This window comes from Osmia lignaria, chromosome 9 (genome assembly GCF_051020975.1).
Source record: "Osmia lignaria lignaria isolate PbOS001 chromosome 9, iyOsmLign1, whole genome shotgun sequence".
In the NCBI taxonomy this organism is placed as follows: Eukaryota; Metazoa; Arthropoda; class Insecta; order Hymenoptera; family Megachilidae; genus Osmia; species Osmia lignaria.
The window spans coordinates 14379477-14400156 of record NC_135040.1 but is presented as its reverse complement, the minus strand read 5'-3'; the positions used below and the strand labels follow the sequence as shown (position 1 = coordinate 14400156).

General features: G+C 38.6%; 2 protein-coding genes across 13 annotated transcripts in view; one reads left to right on the top strand and one right to left on the bottom strand.

Annotated features, from left to right (window-relative positions):
* ETHR (ecdysis triggering hormone receptor) overlaps positions 1–17248 on the top strand; it is a 48272-nt gene extending 31024 nt beyond the window's left edge. For 8 of the 10 annotated variants that reach the window (XM_076690128.1, XM_076690127.1, XM_076690129.1 and 5 more), the window contains 3 exons: positions 10670–10778; positions 11258–11329; positions 15775–16501. In XM_076690128.1, the coding sequence (XP_076546243.1) occupies positions 10670–10778; positions 11258–11329; positions 15775–16501 (908 nt within the window). Of the gene's footprint in view, positions 1–10669; positions 10779–11257; positions 11330–15023; positions 15733–15774; positions 16502–17119 lie in introns of those variants that run through there. The other 2 variants (XM_034333556.2, XM_034333738.2) reach the window with 2 other exon arrangements.
* LOC117608573 (uncharacterized) lies at positions 17057–20051 on the bottom strand. Of its 3 annotated transcripts, none has more exons than XM_034333956.2 (7): positions 19838–20051; positions 19517–19546; positions 19076–19269; positions 18742–18936; positions 18384–18620; positions 18147–18310; positions 17057–17198 (listed from the first exon to the last, which is right to left on the bottom strand). In XM_034333956.2, the coding sequence occupies exons 1-7, from the start codon at positions 20049–20051 to the stop codon at positions 17192–17194; spliced, it is 1041 nt and encodes a 346-aa protein (XP_034189847.2). In that variant the 3' UTR covers positions 17057–17191. The 3 variants fall into 3 exon arrangements, with proteins under 3 accessions (XP_034189847.2, XP_034190022.2, XP_034189935.2); XM_034334044.2 differs by lacking the exon at positions 17057–17198 and adding an exon at positions 17771–17854; XM_034334131.2 differs by lacking the exon at positions 19517–19546.
* Between the last annotated feature and the right edge of the window lie 629 nt (positions 20052–20680).

The following is a 20680-nucleotide window of genomic DNA, read 5'->3' as shown; positions in this document are numbered from 1 at the left end:
GATTTTTCTTTTTTTAATCGAATACTAATGCACTTTTTAATTATATCTGTCAGTTATCTCTGTTAGCTTCGACGAGCTGTATTTTCAACGCTAAATGAGCTTCTCTCCTAACGAGTATCATCGTTAGTACTTTCCATATTTGTCCATCATTATTAATTCCATTAACGAATCTCGCGTTCGTTGCTCTTTTTTGTTAATAAAACCACTCGATTGCATGGTCAATAGCAATTACGTCTAGCTTATTTACTTTTCATTTTCTTCGACACAAGTTGCCGGTCGTTGATGGGGAAACAATTGTTCCAACTCATAATAGTTGGACATCTCTTCGCCCTACTTTTTGACCAACTTCGAAAAGCAAACATAGAACTTCGCTGATAAAGAGAAAACGAAAAACCTCCTGTCGAAAGCTCTTTGCAGGACAAACAATTCGATGCACTTTCGTGTCATTGATTTCTTGCTCAATGTAATGCTTTTCCAAGTTTTATTTTATAATTGCGGACAGTGGCGTAGCTAGGTAAGGATCAGAGTGGGGTTTAAAAAAACATTCATCAGCTTATGAAAATTTATTTCAATAAAAATTTACACATTTTCTCATTTTTATCATCACGACTGCCACGTCGTATCTTTGTCAAAAAATTCAGTCACTGCTAAAAACATGGATTCGTATAAAAATGTATTGGTTTTAAGTTAATTTCACGGTTGATGAAACTCGTGAAGAGGAAGAAGGTGAAGGTGGTGAGCAACCCTTAGGTATTCCGTAGAGATTCGTGTAATTTTTCATCTTATCCCATCTCGATGCTAATAGGGAAGTATGTTCCTGAAATTTCAATCCCTTCCGCGCCAAGTTAAAAACGATTAAGGGAAGAATATTGATTACCATTGACGAAGAGTTGAGTGGCCTGGTTGACATGATCCAAACATTTCTTCTCGATGTCTAAAGCTGTCGAGAGAATAGTTAGCGACAGCATGGTGGAACTAATATCACCGATGTTTTTCCACAAAAAGTGTTTTCTATCCAAATACATTAGTCTCTGACCGAGTGTCATCTCGAGCGTAGAGTGTTTTGGAACAGAAGGAAAAGGATCGAGAGGCTGATTGTATTTTTAAACGATCAGATTTCACGTCTGCGATAACAATAAATATTACATCTTCCATTTACTTCGCCTCATCAGTTCTTCTGAATGTACGAATCAAAGTTTCAAGCCGAATCTATTTTTCAGCAGACGTGAAAAAAAAAGGTTTCGCGAATCAATGCTGAACTTACGAATCAAAGTTTCGAGTCGAATGGATGTGTTTAGCAGACTTTAGTTGGTACAAAAACATATTTCTTGCAGACAAATTATGGAGTTTGTTGGAAATATTTCACGCAATCCGCGTCTCGGGGCTCCCACGAGGAAACGAGCAATCGGTTCTCTTTCTTTTGCGACGAATTCACAGGTTGGAAGAGAAAGTCGTAGAAGAGGTCGTGAAAATCCCAAGTGAATCGATTCCGATGAAGGATTTGTCCGCTTTTGGTATATTTCGTTTCCCTCCGGTGAATAGCTCTACGATCACGGTCAACGTGATCAACGAAACACCCTCTTTCACCCTTGCTTCTGTTTGCTTCGGTTCGGCCCGTCATAATATGTCAATAGAATTGGACCGCATCAGTCAATCTATTCATTCTTCTCATATTTTTTTTTTTTCATCGAAAGACACCTTTCTCTTCTTCGAACAGGATACTTATTTGCTGGTATTAAAAAGACATTATTCATCCAAGAAATAATTTATTTGCTGTACGAAGGATATGACAATTTGATCCTTCTTTTATGTAGTATCAACCTTTAGAAATTTAGGGTGCTTCTGCCAATAACGAAAGTATTTATAATTGAAACGGTCCTTGGAATATTCGAACGGACGAGCAATTTCGAGTTTAATCAAAAACAACTCGGAGCAGAATTTCAACTGTATCGGGACGGTTCGAAGTCGGCTCGACTTCGGGCTATCAATTCGATCGAAACTTTGCCCATTCGCGTAAAACGCTCGCTCCTACCGAAACTTCAGCCGAAATTACGTCCTCGTTGTTACAGACGACGAACCAATTAGCGTTCGTTTAATGGAAAATAAGCGTAGCCAATCGAATGAAATATTCGTTAAGGGTTAGTTAGAGTTTCTTCGAAGATGTCGAATTAAGTTTAGACAGAAAATTAAGTTCCCTTCTGGGGTTCGTCTTACCATACGCTTTTTGCTTGTTTTCGTTGATAATAAACTTCTGCCAACCCTTTTGTCCCATTGGAGGGTTTACTTCAATCTTTTTTAAAAAGAGGTATTTAATTCAAATCAGATGGCGTAATGCAAAGAAAGAAATAATTATGAAATTATTTGAACAAAAAGAAAGTAATTCCGATCCATTAACTTGGTCTCGGTTTAAAAGAAAAGAAAAACCCTCGTTTCTCAATTTGCAGAGTATAATTGAACCTCGTTAATATAACTTCTCCCCTAAAACTCGATCGATTAAATCGTTATCAAACTTACCACCCTGTCATTCTTTCTTCCCATGGTTTTCTTTCATTGCCGAGGGGTGTGATAACGTTATTCAAGCTCCCTAGAAAATCAGAAAACAGGTTTCAGACAAAATTGGCCACCAACGAAAGACCAACAGCACATTCTGTTCGGGTGAACGAATCTTTGGATGATCGCCAGGATCCATTACCGTTCTGCTTGCGAGTAACGCGATTTCATGGAATTCGTTTGCCCTTTTCATATTTCCTTCTTTTTTTTCTTCTTCTTCTTAATCTTGAGTCTTAATTTATTCTCGTGGCTTCACGACACATTTGCTTTCCCATTTCTTCCGCGTCATCCTAAATCATTCTCGGGATCGCTTCGTTTTGTTTGGCCTGGCCACGAAACGACAAATCTTCCCGGCGAAAGTTCACCTCCGCGCTCTCGCTAGAAGTATAATTTATTTATCATCCCACTTGTACTGCACTATGTTTCTTAATATTTCTTTTTAACTCGTATCCAGTATCCGATCGCAAAGCACTTATCCTTTCTCTAAAATAAAATAATATAACGGGGCAAATCGTGAAACGCTCTCATCATGATTATTTATTAAGGTGAAAGGTCAGACAGTAAGAACGACTACTTTGGAAGGATACAGATGTTCGGCTTAATTTATAGGACGATTTGGTGAAATGTCGCAGAGTAGCTTGTCGGATGACTTGATTTTAGGGAGTATAAATGAGCTGGAAGAAACGAAGATGTTGCGTTTTAGCAATTTTTATGAACCTTGATCGAGATTTTCTTCGTTACTATTATCGTTCGAATTGTCGATGGTGGAATACAAGACGGGGAGCAAATTTTCGGGTATCCCCGCAACCTTATTAATTATCCCCCAAATGTTCACCGATCCACCGGGAATCTTACCAAAATCCCAATTAACTTCAGTAAATTTACAGTTACCTAATTTTCAAAGTACACCCGCAATACTTAATTAGCATTTAGGGGGTTATCTAAGGTTCCTAATTATTGCCGTAATAAATCGACCTAAATTATTTCGAAGAAAGCTCAGAGGATACGTGAGACGAATGAAACGAGCAAAGAATGCTGTGTTTGAACACAACGGGGAGAGATAAATGGTGAACCACGGCAAATGGCGATACGGCGTGCATTTTCTATTCGGTTAACGTTTAAAGTCAAAAGGAAACAAAGGCGGGATTATAAGTGGATAAACGGGATATTCAGTCCAGCCTGGGGACGCAATATCTATCTATCCATTAACCGATAACTATCCGCTCGCACAAATCCATCTTCGAGGCTTTAATGATATCTCGTTGTTTACCGTGATGACACTTTACTGGGTCATTTGTTTCATAATAACCGTGTTGCGACGTTGTTTTGCTAAAAAATATGCTGTTGAAATTATCGACACGGGATTGATTCATTTAATTATCACCATCGCTAATTACCGTACCTGTAATACGTTTAATTGCTTGATTGACACATGGATTTTCGATATAATACTCCATTACCCGTTTATCTGACGGATAACGAGTGTTATTTATTTAATGGCGAATAATTTTGCTAGAAATAGTCGTAATATCTGTCATTATTGTCAAAAATAAATGTACAGCTTGACGAGGCTTCGAAATTAGCTCCGGTTAATCGCGTAATTATCGTCGGTTCGATGGTACGTCAGGTGAAACGGTTCCCTCGTACGTCCGTCGCGTTTACAAGGATAAGCGATTACAAATAACCAGCTAACCCACATAGATAATGAAAAACAGGTTTTATCGAGTGTGTTGGTACAACCCCTTTTGTCGCTAGATAACAAACTGAATTTAACGAAAGTGAGGCAATCGAAGCGTTGCAGAGAACTAGTTTTTCGCGCAAAACCGCTTATCATCGTGTGGGCGCGTTTTAAACAGCCCCATTGATAAAGCGTATCAAAGAGAACTAGGACAACTGTGTCTCTTTTTAAAATTTCATCGCTCAATTATTTGAAATGAATTTTATATATATATAAAAAAAAAGAGAGTGCAAACAATTATCAGTTAATTGTTATCAGTGAAATAAATAGCGGTTACCGTTCTACCGTAGGCAACAATACATCTGTATTAGTCGCAGAGCTTCTTCTTTTTATAGGAACCTTTTATTTATCCGGGACGAACGGTCGAGGCAGAAAGAAGTCGGGCTTAAAGTGGTCGAGCATTAAATTCTTTTCTCGTGGTTTAAAAATATCATGTTTTAAACAGAAACTGCATCGTTATAAACGGCTGCGTGGATCGACGTTTTGCTAACTTCATTTATTTTCTCTTAACAAAATTATCCACCGGGAGGTCTGTTATTAACATTCCGGTTGCAGCGCGCCGGAATTCCTCGAGATTTCCGATCGTAACGTTTATGCGTCGATGAAAGTTTCGCGATAGCCGTACTACGATGAGTTTCCCGCGCAAATTTATTCGAGGCGAAACCCGTACGCCCGCTCGAAAGTTGCGAAAGACATCGAACTCCCTGGCCCATAGCTAGCGGGCTCGGCATCCTGTTATTTACCATGCTTATCGTTCCATTGCTCGTTGAATGTATTAAGATAATCAGAACGACACGACGGATAGAAAAGTTCCGACGGAAATCCCTGGTGTCGCGCGCGCTCGCTGACAATGGCACCCCGCCAAAATGGACTTTCGTAATTCAACTTAGTTTTCCTGGTGCGAACGCGTCGATTATGGTATTACCTCTTTAAGCGTCATCGCTTTTGGCTCAGGTCTTTCGATTTAGAGTATCGAACACGAGGTAGGCTCTGCTAGGGAAAATGGTCGCTACACTGCTTTCAAGGAAATTAAATCGCAGAAAGAAACGCCTGCCGCAACTGTGCTACGCTAATTGATATTGCAGACCAGGAAAGCGTGCATCTTTTTCGTCTACTTACTTTTCATTCTCATATTTTCACTCGAGGACCATTTTTAGATTGGTATCCTTCGACCTGGTATCCTGAATTTTCGACGACAGATTTTTGCGTCAATTGAAAATATTTCGAAAACAAGGATTATTCAAAAAATTCAATCTCGGTTAGTAGAATCTTTCCCGAAAAACATCGACACCATCCGAGACGGTGGAAAATTATCCCCGCGAAGTTTTTCCTAGCCAAAACATAAACCAGTCGCGGAACTAAAATCCAGGACACTGGTGCGTCCTGTTGGTTAAATTATTCGATCCATATAAAAGCTCCTCTGAACCTTTAAATGGTAATGGATATTATTCTTTGCAGGAACATCTTGCGGTTTTCGAACGATTTTGAAACATCTTGGACGCCGTATGGCGAACATTATCGTCCATATCTGTCGAACAATTTTATGACTACTGGTATGTTTAAGATCGTTTTACTCGGTCGAAGGTAACGAAATATCATTGCGCAATCATCTAATGATTTACAGCGCGATTTACGTTCCCTGACAAACTAATAGCGTAATATCGAATCCTTCGTCAATTAAAACGTCGATAAATACTAATCTAGGCCATCCTGTCGAACCTATGTACTGTCAGCTCGACAAAAATTTATGGTGTTACTTTTAAGCTAGCGTGTTGCAGAAGGATTCGTCAGAAATTCGTAATTTTCCATTTCGCTACGGTTATTTGCCTATAAAGCTAGAAAATAGTTTCGCCAATTTGTAGTGAGTTATTTTTAAAAGGAAAAATTCAAGAAGACTCGTTTACATTGGAATTTCCATTTGAATGTAAAGCACAAGGGGGTATTTTACATAAAGGATAGTTCTGAAGAAAATTGCCTTTCATGTTGGACAACGGATACTGTTTGTTAATCTTGTTCCTTTCAACTCTCAGGAATCGAAATTAACGTTTTCAGAGCTTCAAAATTTAACTTTCCACAAATCGTTTCAGTCGTCCCAAAATTGGGGATGATGGACGCGCGCAACTTAGATCCATTCACCATTGATCCTCGTTTTAATTAACAAAATTAAATCCGCCTTTCCCGGCAACAAACTCGTAGCCAGAACGAAACGCTAACAGTCGGGTGAACTTTTAACGAGATCAATCTATTGTTACAACGCTACGTTTACAAAACAGTGTGTTAATAACAAGGGCGTGGTGAGAGGAATAAAAGAATGCGAATTTCTTTTTACGTGCCTTGGTAATTATGAGCGCGAACGTAATTAAATCGCGAGATTTAATTTACTGGAGGGCACAAAAGGGCTCGCGGAGAATCCTTTGTACTCGACGTATTTATCAATTAAGTACAGCTGCTTTCACAGTTTAACTTCTTTTCTATTTTAGAAGCTTTCAAATTACATTGATTCAGAAAGAAAGGAACGATATTTTTCTTTCGTTCGTTTGATTTTGAAATGTTTATGGTTTCTGGAAAGTCAGATGTGTTTGAAGCTTTTTGCACGGCCATTGAACACTCAGTGAAATTGTCTGACGGCCGCTGTTTGCAAATATATCTTTCTCTCTTCACCGCAATAGCGTGCAATAACGAGTCGCGTAGAAATCGATTCGTACGGAAATTGAAATATCCTTGAGGCTACGTGTACGTGAAAACCATTTCGACAGCTTCAAACGTTTGATCAGGGTGAGAGAACTCCTACGCGATTTCGGCAATAATCAACGAAATATATTCGGCTCGATGAATAACACCTTTTAGAGTAAAATCATATCGTCATCGTCGGTAATAATATTGTATTATTATTATACAAAATATTCGACACCGTTTTAAAATGAAACCACCAAAGAGAAAAATTTCCCTGAAGATTTGCTAAGAAAAAGGCTATTTTAAAGCGAAAAGAAAGAAATACCATTTCTAAAAAGCTCCGAAGAGGAAAGTAGCTATTGATCTATATTCGATGTTCTATGAATTAAAAGAAGGTAACTAAAAATTTTTCTTTCTTTCGAAGTATTCAAACTGATTATCTTTACCTTTCCTCCCTCCCCCAAAAAATGAATAATCCGACCCTTGTTATTGATAGAAAGCATACATATGCTACTGAATGGCGGCGATTCGGTTTGAAAGAAAAAGATTTCCCTAAAGATCAAGCGAGCAGCTAGACAAAAAACTTTGTCTCGCCCTTCGCGAAGGTATTGGAAGTTTCAAGGTCGAGCAAATACGATCGATCCGCGATGAAACTAGAAATATTATGATGAAAAAGAATTTGTTAACATCTTAAGCAAACTCGTTACGATTCCAAAGGATCTTTGCGAGGAAGGAATAGAAAAGGGGGATGGAATCCTAATTTAATATACGTTCGTCCACCGGTCGAAGCCTTTTATCCGTCTGGGTCAGTCCTTGAAGAATGGCCTGGTGAGGGCAAGGCTAGGGCACGCGTTTACGCGACACGGTTCGGCCTAGCCAACCATCTTCGACCATGATGGGCAAGGTTGATGGCGGGCTTGAAACGAGTGGCTCGAACTTCTTACCCCCTGCTAGGAATTACCGTTGCTCTTAGAGGCTGTACCAAGCTCGAGCATTTAATGCTACGCCCGTCGTAACACCTTCTTCTCCTGCCGGTTTCTATCCAATTCTCTCGAACGTGTGTTCGTGCGTGCGGCCAGGAAATAGAATGGAAAAGGCGCCGTGCTTCCGAGAAACATTTCCAACCAACTGGCTCTCCTTTTTCTTTCTGAAAACCCTATACATACACCGGTTGAATATGTTGCACTCGTTGACTACCGCATTTTATGCAACTGCATCTGCTTCGGTTCGTCCGCGCGTTAGTTTAACGTGCTCCAAAGAAATTATTCGTTATTGTCCGATGCCAGAGAAAGCGGAGATAGATCAAAGTAACATTTTCCGACGAACCATCTTCGCTAGAGGATATCCAGAATCGTAAGCCACGCGGTTTTATCAGATTGAAAGCGGTCGACGAATTTCTAGGATGGAAGTAACAACGTTCCTCTCGTTAACGAGCCTCGATAAGGGCTTCATTGTGGACCGGCTAGGAAAGGACGATCTTCTTTTCCTGCAAATTCAGACGAATTGCATTATAGCGGTTGGATTGAATTTAACGGGGCCTCGTTTCGCTCGCTTTCAACTGGCATAAAGATGTACGAGCTGGCACGAGTGCCGCGTTTATGCTGGAATATTTAAGAGCCGAAATAATCAAGCTTTACTTTCATGGGGAAAATTCCCAGCAACGCGAGTATCGTTCATTTGGAAAAAGAACTCGCGGAATTTCGGACAATTAAAGTTTTAATTGCTGGTCGTTGGAAAGAAACTGGGCTCGTAATTGGAGAATAATTTTTCGAGAATGAAAAGGATTATTTGACTCGCAAGTAAGTCGAATTTTTTTCACTGAATAAGCGATCTGATCAACCGAGCGGACATTTTCGCCGATCGTATCGATTGATCGTTAATAAATACGGGATGCAAATAACGCGTAGGCGACGCGTCGAATGTTTGCGAGTACCGATAATTGCCGGTCAATATTTCTGATTCATTACCCGACCGATCATCGTTCACCAATTGTAAATATCGTACACGCTAATTACGTCAATGCAGCCCGTTCGCCTAATTGCAGGTCATTTACTCCAACCCACGGTTTCAAGTATCCATGAATGAATAACTGATAAAAAGGTTTTAATTACGACCTTAATTTATTCGAATAATTAAAAACGCGAGGAGAGAAGGAACGGTCTGAATATACCACTGATATTTCATATTTGACCACGATTAATCTCCCTTGCAAATATCCCCGGGATGGCAAGAAATAATCTTTTTCCACCAAATCACTTATTTCGCAACTTCGTAACCCGATGAATAAATGCACATTCCGAACAATTTTTATAAATTTTACAAATTCAAATTTCACTCGCCCTTTTTACGGGTTACGATTTTTCGATGGAAAGAATTTTTATGATTGATCTTTCTTTTTGCTGTTCTTCTTGTTTCATTGATAAACGCTTTAGAGCAAGGATAATGTATGTATATATATGTAGGTATATTCGGATCGCGAAAGCTGGCGCCGGAGATAATCGATCGTGGAAAATAATCTTCCGCCTCGATGCTTGCCAACAGGCAAACATTTTCACGAGTATTCGTGAATTTACTCGCTCGGAAAGGAATAAAAAGGTGAAATGAAATTAAACACTGTTGCGCGCTCGTCTATTTGTCATTGTTAATTCACACGCTAAATTAAGCAATACTGCCAAATTTCTCTCTTCACTTTTTCATTTAATTATATCACCTCTGACACTATTTCCCTTTTTCGAATAACTGAATTGTATGCAGAATATTTCAAACGAAAATTATACCCGATGAAAACGGTACGCATAGCTGTTAAACGTCAGCATCTTGACTTCCTGAATGCCCTATTCAGATGTTTATTGAAGTTCCAGTGGATCAATGGTTCGCTACGTCTCGTAATTCTTCGAAGCTTGTATGCTCAGAGAACCCCTGGAATCTTGAGTAGCACTATTATTGGACACTTTCTCGCGATTCTCTCGGCCAAAGTTAGATCCACTCGAAACAACCATCGTGTTCTGTTCTACAATCTGTTACACCGAAGACCACCAGAATAGTTCATGGATAGCAAAATGATTTTTGATCCCTTGGAAAGTTTCGATAGCTTTCCAAAGAAGAGTAAAATTTTGGGGATCGAGAATTCGAAGGTTCTTATCTTCGAATTCGCTGGAAAAAATGAACGAAAAGGAATTACCTTCTGCCTCAAAAGATAACGTGTGAAATTGCAACGAAAAATTATAGCGTCCAGGGTGTTGTGCAAGTTTATTGCGACACCCTGATCGTTAGAAGAAGCTCCCTTTTGGGAATCGTGAATCTCTTTCTTCAACGAAGAATTAACCCTTTAACTCTCGAGACATCGAGTATATTGAAATTTGTTGAGAAGAAACATCTGTTTCAATTTTAATACCAAGTTGAACTGTATAAATGTTTCGAAATATTTATTTAATTAATCTCCTAATTAATATTGAAGATGAAATTATGATATTAAAATTGCGAGTATTAAATGTACATATTAATTATAATTATTTAATATTATTCATCTGGCAAAATAAAAAAATGTTCATGTTTCACTATCAATTTAGTGGTCTGATTAAAAAATCAGTAGAAGATGTCAGTCAATGATCAGACAAAGCTCTTTTAACTTCATTAGATACATTGGAATGTATTTCTTTGTTTTCAAAGACATTTCTTAACAAAATAAATATTTGTGTGATTGTCCAGGTAAAGCAGTGCCGTTTGTCGAGTTGACTGTGGCCCATGCATCGGTTCTTACAATCTTGGCGATCAGCTTCGAACGATATTACGCGATCTGCGAACCTTTACGAGCAGGGTAAGTATCAGAAAAATTGAATATTGATAACATTTCGTTTGAAAAAGTTAAAAAAATGGTACATTGGATTCGCTTACACAACCGTCGATGGAATTCTAATAGAAGTTTTCAGGAAAATCTGCAATTCTGATACGATTTTTCGGCTACCGCGCACCCCTAGTTCTAAAACGATTCATTGTACGAAATTCCTTTCAACGATCTCCTTTTTTTTCTCCACAGTTTTGACTCGTAATCAATGCGAAATGCGTGTGGAACGCAGTCAATCCCCATGTTGGTCACGATTTAGTTTATCGAATCCCTGGGCGCGATTTCTCCACGATCATCCACGATCTATTGTTACCGCTTTTCTGGTATTGCCATACCTGCCGATTGGTATTAGATTCGTGTTTCACGGTATCCCAAATGTCAGTCACGATTTGCCGCGAATCTGTTCGCGAAACATTGCTCGACGAGCGATTTCTATTTTTCTTTTTTTCCAGATACGTATGCACGAAGGCCAGAGCCACGTTCCTTTGCCTGCTGGCGTGGGTGGCCGCGGCACTTTGCACGAGGTGAGAAAATAAATGAAAAGAAAAATCGAAGCATCGACTCATTACATCGTCGCTTTATTTTTTTTTTTTTTCGTTTCTCCCGGCTTTTTTTCCCCCGCGGCTGATGCATGTCACGACTTTTTTGTTTGCGTTTTAGCAATCTTTAACTTCTTTCTCTTACCACCTTCTTTCTTCTTCCCCGCCTTTTTTTCATTCGCTCTTGCTGTACATCATTTTCGCGCGACAGAAATACGCGTGAAAATAACAAGTTTTCCATTTAAAAGTAATTCAAAAGTTCTCGCGTTACTTTTTAACTTGCTTCTTGAATCATTTTTTCTTTGAAAACAAAACATTTGTTACGTATTTTTCTGGTACGCGCTCGCTTTGATTGCAGATCGTTATTCGAGGCCTGAAGAGTTTCTTGTTTCCTATACCTATAACTTTTTATAACTTTACGACCGAAGCAATTAATTAAGCCGCGACCCTTTTCACGACTTCCTGTCGCGATAAACTTGATCGTCGAACTGTTAACTTAGTTTCAGTAATATCGAAACGGGATGCTTGAATTTTTATTATTCGATCAGCCATTCATTGGTGTACTAATTTTAATTCGTCGGGAAAAACAAGAGACCTTTATTACCAATTAAACAGCTATTTCTGTATTTTTTTACGAGATACACTTCAGAGTCTTCTTTTGATTACTTTAAAATCGATATATATCATTCTTTTATTTGCCTATAAATTTATAGTTATTTTCTTTCGAAACAAAAGGATTCCTGTTGACCGTACTTTAATGGGATCCTATATGTACCGGAAGCGTAGAAGAATGAAGGATAAATGAAAGCTCAACGGCAGCTGGTTCCCGTAATTACGATTCGTATAGAGGGTTTCATATAAGGGTAAAAGACGATCGCAATCTTTGACCATGTGTTACCATGCTCGCGTTTCTTGTTCGCGCGAAGGATAACTTTTCTCCTGGTATTTGCGAGGATATCCGGTCGTAAAAATCGATATGAACTGGCCGATGATAAGAGAATCACGGTGACCTACAAAACCTTAATCGGTGGTGAGACATTTTCAGGAAATTTCTGGCTTCAGCCGGAACATAGGAGGATTACAAATGGTGGGAATCCCGGTAATAGAATAACAGTGGTTTCCTTAATCCAAGAAAATTTCAATCTTTCCATCTACTTTACGGACGATACCGTTTTTTTCCTTTTTTTAATCGACCATGTTCAAACAATTTCCTGATCTCCTCGTCGTCCTTAACTATCACTGCACATTCGTCATTATTGTCAAAGAAAAGGAAAGTTGAGAGAACTATGGTCGTAATAAAAGTGCGGATACTTTCGCGGAATTACATTAGTATTCCTGTGAATAAGCCTCTCTCTGATGCAGCTATCTCTTCTGAAACATTAAATAAACGCGCTACACAGCAGCACTTTGTGTAATTAAACGATGCCCCATTTTGTTCGATGATCTTAAATTATTTCATAGTACTTGATACATCTATGTAAAGTTTAAAATAAGAAGAGGAAGATTAAAGTAGGAAGAAAAGGTTTCTCGTGGGTCGATCGAGTGGCCATCGACGATAACGAGCCGTTCAAATCGCGATAACGAAAGGAAGGATATGTGGACTGAAAGATTCGTTTCCTGTGTCGTAAAGTCCACGTGGCGAGCGCTGTTTTCTTTCACGTTCGAATTCCCCCCAATGAGAAACGAGAAACCAGCCCGGTACACTAGTGTGCAAAGATAGCCAGTGATGAGAGTCACGGAATCAGATTTTAATTAAAGTTCCAAGACGATAGGATGGTGTCGTGATAAAGTAGCTCTACCGTCATCCTTCTCTTTCCATTTCAAATATATTTCCCCTGGTATATTATAGCAAAGCGAAGATAGATTTTGGAAAGTAACCTTTTGAAGCAAGAAAGCATCTTTGCACTCGGGTGTACAATCTGAAGCGTGGTGCGCTTGTCGTAAAGGGTAAATTGGCCATGGAACCACTTCTGGGGAAAAGCTTTACGCGTCGCTTACACTTTTTCCTCTCGTAGATCAGCTCTGGCGAGTTGCCGAACGGGAAACACGGGTCCTGCTCGTTGAATTTATGGTTTCTTAAGAAGAGAGAGGCTCTACGATCGTGGAAAAATCGAAGAAACGCGATCAGCCCTTTCGAAGAAAAATGAAAGTGGACATCTTCGTCGGAAGGTGACAGAATGTAACGAAACAAAAATGAAACAGGGAGAAGTTAGGAAGAGGAAGTTCGAAACTCAAAGATCGAGAAGAAATGATACGAAAACATTTGGAGTGGGATGAATAGTAAGGAGGAGGAGAACTTGTTGGCTTCTCGAGGGTAAAATATCAGAGGGAGTCGAAACGCGATTCCAATTTAACAAGATACTATTTATTCTGCTTGAACTTATAAAAAGAACTCCAACGGACATTTTCTAACTCGTTATTCACGGTGACTGTGCTTTCCATATCCGTTCGTCGAAGCTTCGTTTCGAATTCTATCGCAGAGAACGACGCAAAAATTTTCCCAAGACTCTCCGGCCCTACTCTAATCCCTTAATTTATGAATTCGGATTATCTATTTCGTTCCCACCAATAACGCGCTCGTTCCAGCGAAAATCTAAGATTACGACTTCGAGGGGTGACGAACAGCCCAAGAAAATATACAGGGTGTAGTGTAATTGCTAGAAATGTGGTGATTCTAATTGTAAAACTGTAAATTTTTAATTAGCATTTGATCGCTTTTGGATTTTAAAGCGCGCGGCCCGTTTATCGTTGACTCGTACTACTGAAATCGTAATGTTAACCCTAATATGGGAGTTGGAAAACTGTCGATGTAAAAGGAAATGTGTGCCACGAGTTCGAAAGCTGAATAAGCAAGCTTGTACCTTGTTTATCAAGTCTCGAAAGCAAGATAAATGTCTAGTATCGTATAATTTCGGTAGGGAAGAACACCCTAGGTGAAGTTTCAAGCGTTCGCAGAACGTACTACAGCACAATACCACTGATGGATGGCTCGGTAAATCCTGGTCTGATCTATGGGGTAATTCTACTGGGTCCTTTGACACAGTGACGTGTAGCTTGTTGAATTTTCTAAAAATTACTTCCTTCTTCGACTCGATGAATTTACAATGCTGGTGTTAGAGAGTTTCTCCATCGCAACTTTAATTTATTAATGAAATTGTTTAAAATGAGATTCTTGGTAGACCTATAGAATTACCTAAAATAACGTTATACTAGGAACTGAAAGAAATTCAATATCGAGGAGTTGTTTTTCGCGCGAGGATCGAATCCCTGTCGTGAGTTCCGTGGGAAAACAAAGAAAAAGAGCGCATCAGGATATTCTGTTTCGCTACGTGGGAGAGACACCATGTGATAGTAATCTATCTTCCTCTTTTTTCGATATAAAATACAAGGAAATTTCAAGAATATATCGCCATTCTTGAAATTAAGAATCAAAAACGCTTTCCATCTCACGCTATTCTTTCATCAATAGAAAACTCTTTTTGAGATCAAGATATCACAGAACCATCATCGATCGCAAAAAATAATTGCTTTAAGCTTCTTCGAGTCATCATAAACTTGAAGGGGAAAAATATTCGGTTGAAGGGTTAAAAATCGCTTTCATGTTAACCATGAACCACCGCATCAATATTCATCGTCGAACTCGTACCAGTTCCACGGCAATTTACTTTACTGATTGCAGTCCCATAATCTGGGTCTCACAGTACCAGAAGATGCGTCTAAAGGAGAGCAAGGACGATCAGGATCAAAGGAACTTTATTCCGGTTTGTCTGACCAGCGTCGACACCACCGTAACGACCGTCTTCTTTTTATTTCTCGTCCTTTTCTTCTATCTGCTACCACTGCTGATTCTGATGATCCTGTACGCGTTGATCATCCGAAACTTGGTACCGGATTCCAGCAACACCAGCGACACGTACCACGCCAGGGCTAAGAGACACGTGATCACGATGCTGATGTCAGTGGTGTTAAGCTTCTTCCTGTGTCTGACGCCTTACAGGATCCTTATTTTCTATATCATCGTCGCGCCGGCTGAACAGATTGCCGCCATCGACCGCGACACCTTCTTCGCCTTCCTCAATTTCAGCAGGATTATGTTCTACCTCCATAGCGCCGTTGATCCGATACTCTATAATCTGATGAGCAGCAAATTCAGAAGAGGCTTCCTCCAGCTGTGCAGATGTAGGAAGAGCAACAGACTGAAGAGTAGTTTCACAGGGACCAGGAAAACAGACTCCACCGAGCAGGAGAACTTTGTGTGACTTCGAAAGTGTTACGTGTATACCGATTGTAAAATATACCGTGTATTGTAAATAGACAATGATTTGTCAATAAATTGAACGAATCGTCGGTAAATTATTATTTACATGTATTTAGGACTTTGCGTGGATTCCTTGAAATCATTGAAATGATCCAGGAACCTCTGTTCACAGCCCCATCCTGCTGATGGTCAGCTACGAGGTGGAGAAGAACACGGACGGTACGTACATTTCCACCTGCAACATCGTAGCGAACTCGGACTGGGCGAGCGGTTTCATCGTGACGACGATACTCGTGTTCTTCGTGATACCCCTGCTGATCCTGGTGATACTGTACACGGTGATCGCGAGACACCTGATGACGAATCCAACGATAAGCCGCGGTTCGTCGAACAATTTGCTCAAATATCGCAAACAGGTGATGCTGATGTTAGGTACGGTGGTGCTCTGTTTCTTTTTGTGTTTGCTACCGTTCAGAGCATTCACCCTTTGGATCCTGGTCGTGCCGCCCAAGATGATCACCGATCTGGGTATCGAGGGTTACTTCACCCTTCTGTACTTTTGTCGAGTGATGCTCTACCTGAATTCCGCCATCAATCCGATCCTTTACAACCTGATGTCCACGAAATTCCGCGAAGGTTTCCTTAGGCTGTGCGGTCTAGCTCCGACCAGGAGGAAAAAGAAGAAAACCTCTGGCGACAAGACTGGCACCTATACCACTGGTTCCACTAACTGCAGCAGCAATCATTCGGATTTCTGGAGGAGACACAGCAGCAACAAAAGCAGCAGCGTTAAGGTACCGAGCAGCAATTCGAGCGGGGAGAAACAGATCAAACTTCCGCTTCAGACGGCGGTCGTTAGCGGTAACATTGTCAGAAAGAAACAGGAGAGTTATGTTTGAAGAGACAGAGGGGTGGTTATTTGAGACTGTGATCGTTCGCACCATTCCGTAATATTAATAGTAACCTCGATGTCGTTCGTACTCGTATGTAGATTGAGTTTCATATTTCACCGGTGTAAATTGATATCCGAGGTTTGTATTGTCTTGATGAAATCCAAAAATAGATTATATTTTTAACTCTTCAGACGATGAAGGGTTATTTTGTAATTAACAATGAAAGCGAAGCGAGTACTAATTTGCATAGGACTATGAACGATACGCTAATTACGTAGAATTTTGGAATCTGTGATTACTAATTAAGCGAACGTATACCGTGTAAGTATTATAACGAAGGAACTATGAATAAGTATGCCTCTAGCTTTACGGGATTTGTAATTAAATTGTACCATAACTTGCTGTGCAATTTCTCGTGCAGATAGAATTGTGTAATTTTTTAAGAACCAGAAGGGATCTCAATTTATAGCTTTACTTTAATTAGAATTCTTTTTTTTTACAATTGTTAAAGAGTAAGAGTGTATAAACGAGTATGTTGAGTTCCTATTATTTTTAACAAGTATAGTTTACTCGGGTGCTGTGTTTTATCGTCTGATATTAATCAAGGTTTCCTCTGTATTCTAGAGATCAGAGGTTTATAGTCATTCTGAGAATGTCAACGATATAGAATAAGAGAAGACAGCAAGAGGAGAGACTTCAATTCCTGAAAATGTAATGTATACAATTTGTTTCACTAGTACAATAACACGTAGGATTTTTTAATACAGCTTTTGCATAAACGTAACACGATTTTTCTATTTATTAAAGTCACAGTATCTGCTAAGAGTTTCGTGTTGAACGCTCTCCTCGCTTTAGAATAATGCAGGACATTTATTACAATAACTAAATGTATTTTTTCAATGAATAGATATAACGTTTTTCATGCACTGAAGAAACATTGAACGAGTGGTGAGACTAGTCTACAAGCTTTAAATTATTTATTTCATCAACGATTAATGTAAATTAATATTTTTCTTATCGCGATGGTGGAAAGTTACTAAAAACTTTATTGCTCATAACGTGGCAATAAATAGTAAGTTAATTTAATTAATATGTATGTATATTAAATCATTCCAGTGATACAGGAAGTGTAGATCATTATCTTTTGATTCGTTACGTGTACAAAAACTTAGTAATTATTTCACAGATCATTGGATACAGAATGAACACAAAATCAGATCAATATGAAACTCTTAAAAAAGAGAATTAATAACATTTAGTATGAATTATTTCGTTGCCATACGAATTTTCATTTGTTCCTAACTAAGTTTATTTTCAGTCGTTTATAAATCAATACTGGTGCTGATTTTTACAAAATGTCTACGAAAAAAGATATTTTATTTTATTATGACGAGATGTATGTTCCTGTAAATATTTTGTAAAATAAAAACAAAATAATATTAACAAGAACGAAATTCTAACACTGTACTACAGACAAGGAACAAAATGACTAGTAACAAAGGAAACAACTTACAGACGAAAGAAATTATCTAAAAATTAGAAGAAAAATACCCTGATGAATGTTACACGCGTCTATCGCGTTACAAGCCAAGGAACAAGATTAACGAATTCTATGCTTCTATTAGTATTAATAATAAATGCAACTAATTACCATGTCGAATTAAACGTGTCATAGTTGTATTTCGTGAATATTATATCGTTAGCCAGACGATCGGATCTAACGAGGAAGGAATGAACGTAATAACCCTTCGATTCCATGAAATCGATCAGCTTCTTTTTACCAGATGCAACGTGAGCGTACTCCACCGATAGTGTCTGAAAATGTTCATTCAATTTAAGTAATTGATCGATCTTGATCATTGATCTAAGTCGATTGGAATTAATTTACCTCGATGTTTATCTCATCGAACGGAATCGTTTTCAGTACCTCAAGCTCGTGGCCCTCGATATCAAGACTAAAATAATTAACAGTGGTCACGTTAAGAGCTCCCATCAAATGAGCGAATGGAAAACATTGAACTTTGATGTGAACACCACTGTACGCAACATCCTTTGAATTTGGCATTGTGTTGTCTGCATTTGGGTCGTGAAGACGTCCTACATTGTCAGCCATCAGGAAAGTATTCTAAAGATCATTCAAAAGGTAAATTATGTATCAACGTATACATATAAATTATATATGATTTTAAATCTGATTTCACTCGTTCGGAATAATTTGTTCAGTGACAAAGTACGAACTTTCGTACCACCGTGGGATATGGCTGAAGACCAAAGCAAATAGGCGATAGGTAAGACTTCCGGTTCTTCAGTATCATCTTACTGAAGTTGATGGAATCAGCTTCTACCAGGAGACCTGTCCAATCGAGAAATCGTTCCAGGACCAACGTGTTACTTCGTGTTTCTCCATCATAAGCACCACATTCCACGAAGAATCCATTCTTCTATAGATATAATTTATTGTACTAAATCTTTTGTCATGATTACTGACTTGTGTTAAAAGAAGTGCATCCTGCCCCTGCGGTACTGTTACTTTCTCAGCGTAGGTACCTCACTTACCGACAAGGAAAATGATTCAGTTACCTTATCTTGGAAAATTTTACGAATAACACTGGCTTGACCCATGGATGGATCCTCGATCTCTGGATGCTCCAAATTATAAGGTTTATTTGAATTATGTTTCCACAATATCCAATTCTGTCGGATTTCGGTCATATAACGCTTCCAACTTTTTGAGTCCGATTTCGAGAATATTCTACTATTGTACCATTTATCATCTACAAAAATATGTTAAATATCACATATCGTTAAGTTCTATAAAGAACAAACACTGACACAAATTGGAATGATATAAACTGAGTGAGTCAGTATGAGTTGTAAATTAATGGAGTATTAGCGTTCAATATCACAAACAGTAAAAACAATCAACCTTCACGGCTGTTACAAAAATTGATTACAGGTAAAATTGAAAAGATATTGAACGTAAATGAGAAAAAAGTTGCAAAAATGATTTTCGAAACTCACCGTCGGTAAGGTTATACCATCTGTTGGTAACTGCAAGATCATATTACAAATAGAATGCAATAAAATAGTAAGTTTTTTCTTAAACAAAATCCACGTATCAGCAAGAACATTATCATCGGGATTAGATAAGGAAAGTGCAGCTTGATGTAAAATCTACATTTAAACGCATCGATTTGACTGAAGAAATTCGAACTTTCAAACTTTTTATTTCATTTCAAATTTAGATCAAATTCAATTCAATTTCAAATAAATTTCCCGCCAAATATTTCGATCTTCCGCAATAACAATATCTTTGCCGATACACAATAGATAAAAACTTACCCTCCTTGTAAACATTTCTTAATTCACCGTCCATATTAATATTCGGTTCTATCGAATTTTGTGAGATATCTGGATTGTACGTTGATTCTCGTAACAATAATAACATAATTGACCCTCCAAGTACAAAACCCATGATGAAGTACCATTTTCGTCTCCAACAACATCCGAGATGGTACGTTTGAATACATTCGTAACATGAGTGGAAGTTACACATATTTGTTTTTTAAATAAATTACAAAACAGCAACAGGTTGACCCTACTTTACATGTGCTAGAGACATGAACGAATAGAATGATGTTGCGATCTAGAATAGACTTCGGGAACAGACTGATCTTATCGTAACACGACTCTAGTTCCTTGCTTTATCGAAGAAATCTGTTCCTGATTACATATCGTCTATTGACTAATTTTCCTATCTTTATAGCTGAGTAGCGATATTGAGTATCAATCGTTCGTTATTTTGAAAATGTCCATTCCATAGAAATAGGTAGATAAAGATTATAATGATATGGTAACAACCGCGGATTAATACGTTGATTGTCACAGTGAAAATAGGCATGTGTTGTCAGACATATTGAAACATTACGACTGGTAAATTTTCAATTATTTTCAATTATTTTCAATTATTGAAATTATAAGTGTCCACAGCAGTCAATGTGTTAAAGGTGTTTCCTTCACTACACACTTCCATTTCACACACGTATACCATTTGACACGTGTAAACATCATTAACTGGATAAGAACAAGGACGAATGAACTCTAAATGACACGATTTCAATTCAGTGAGGCGTAGACTCTGCGGTAATTTTACACCGAACATGCCACTAAGGCCTATTTCATCAC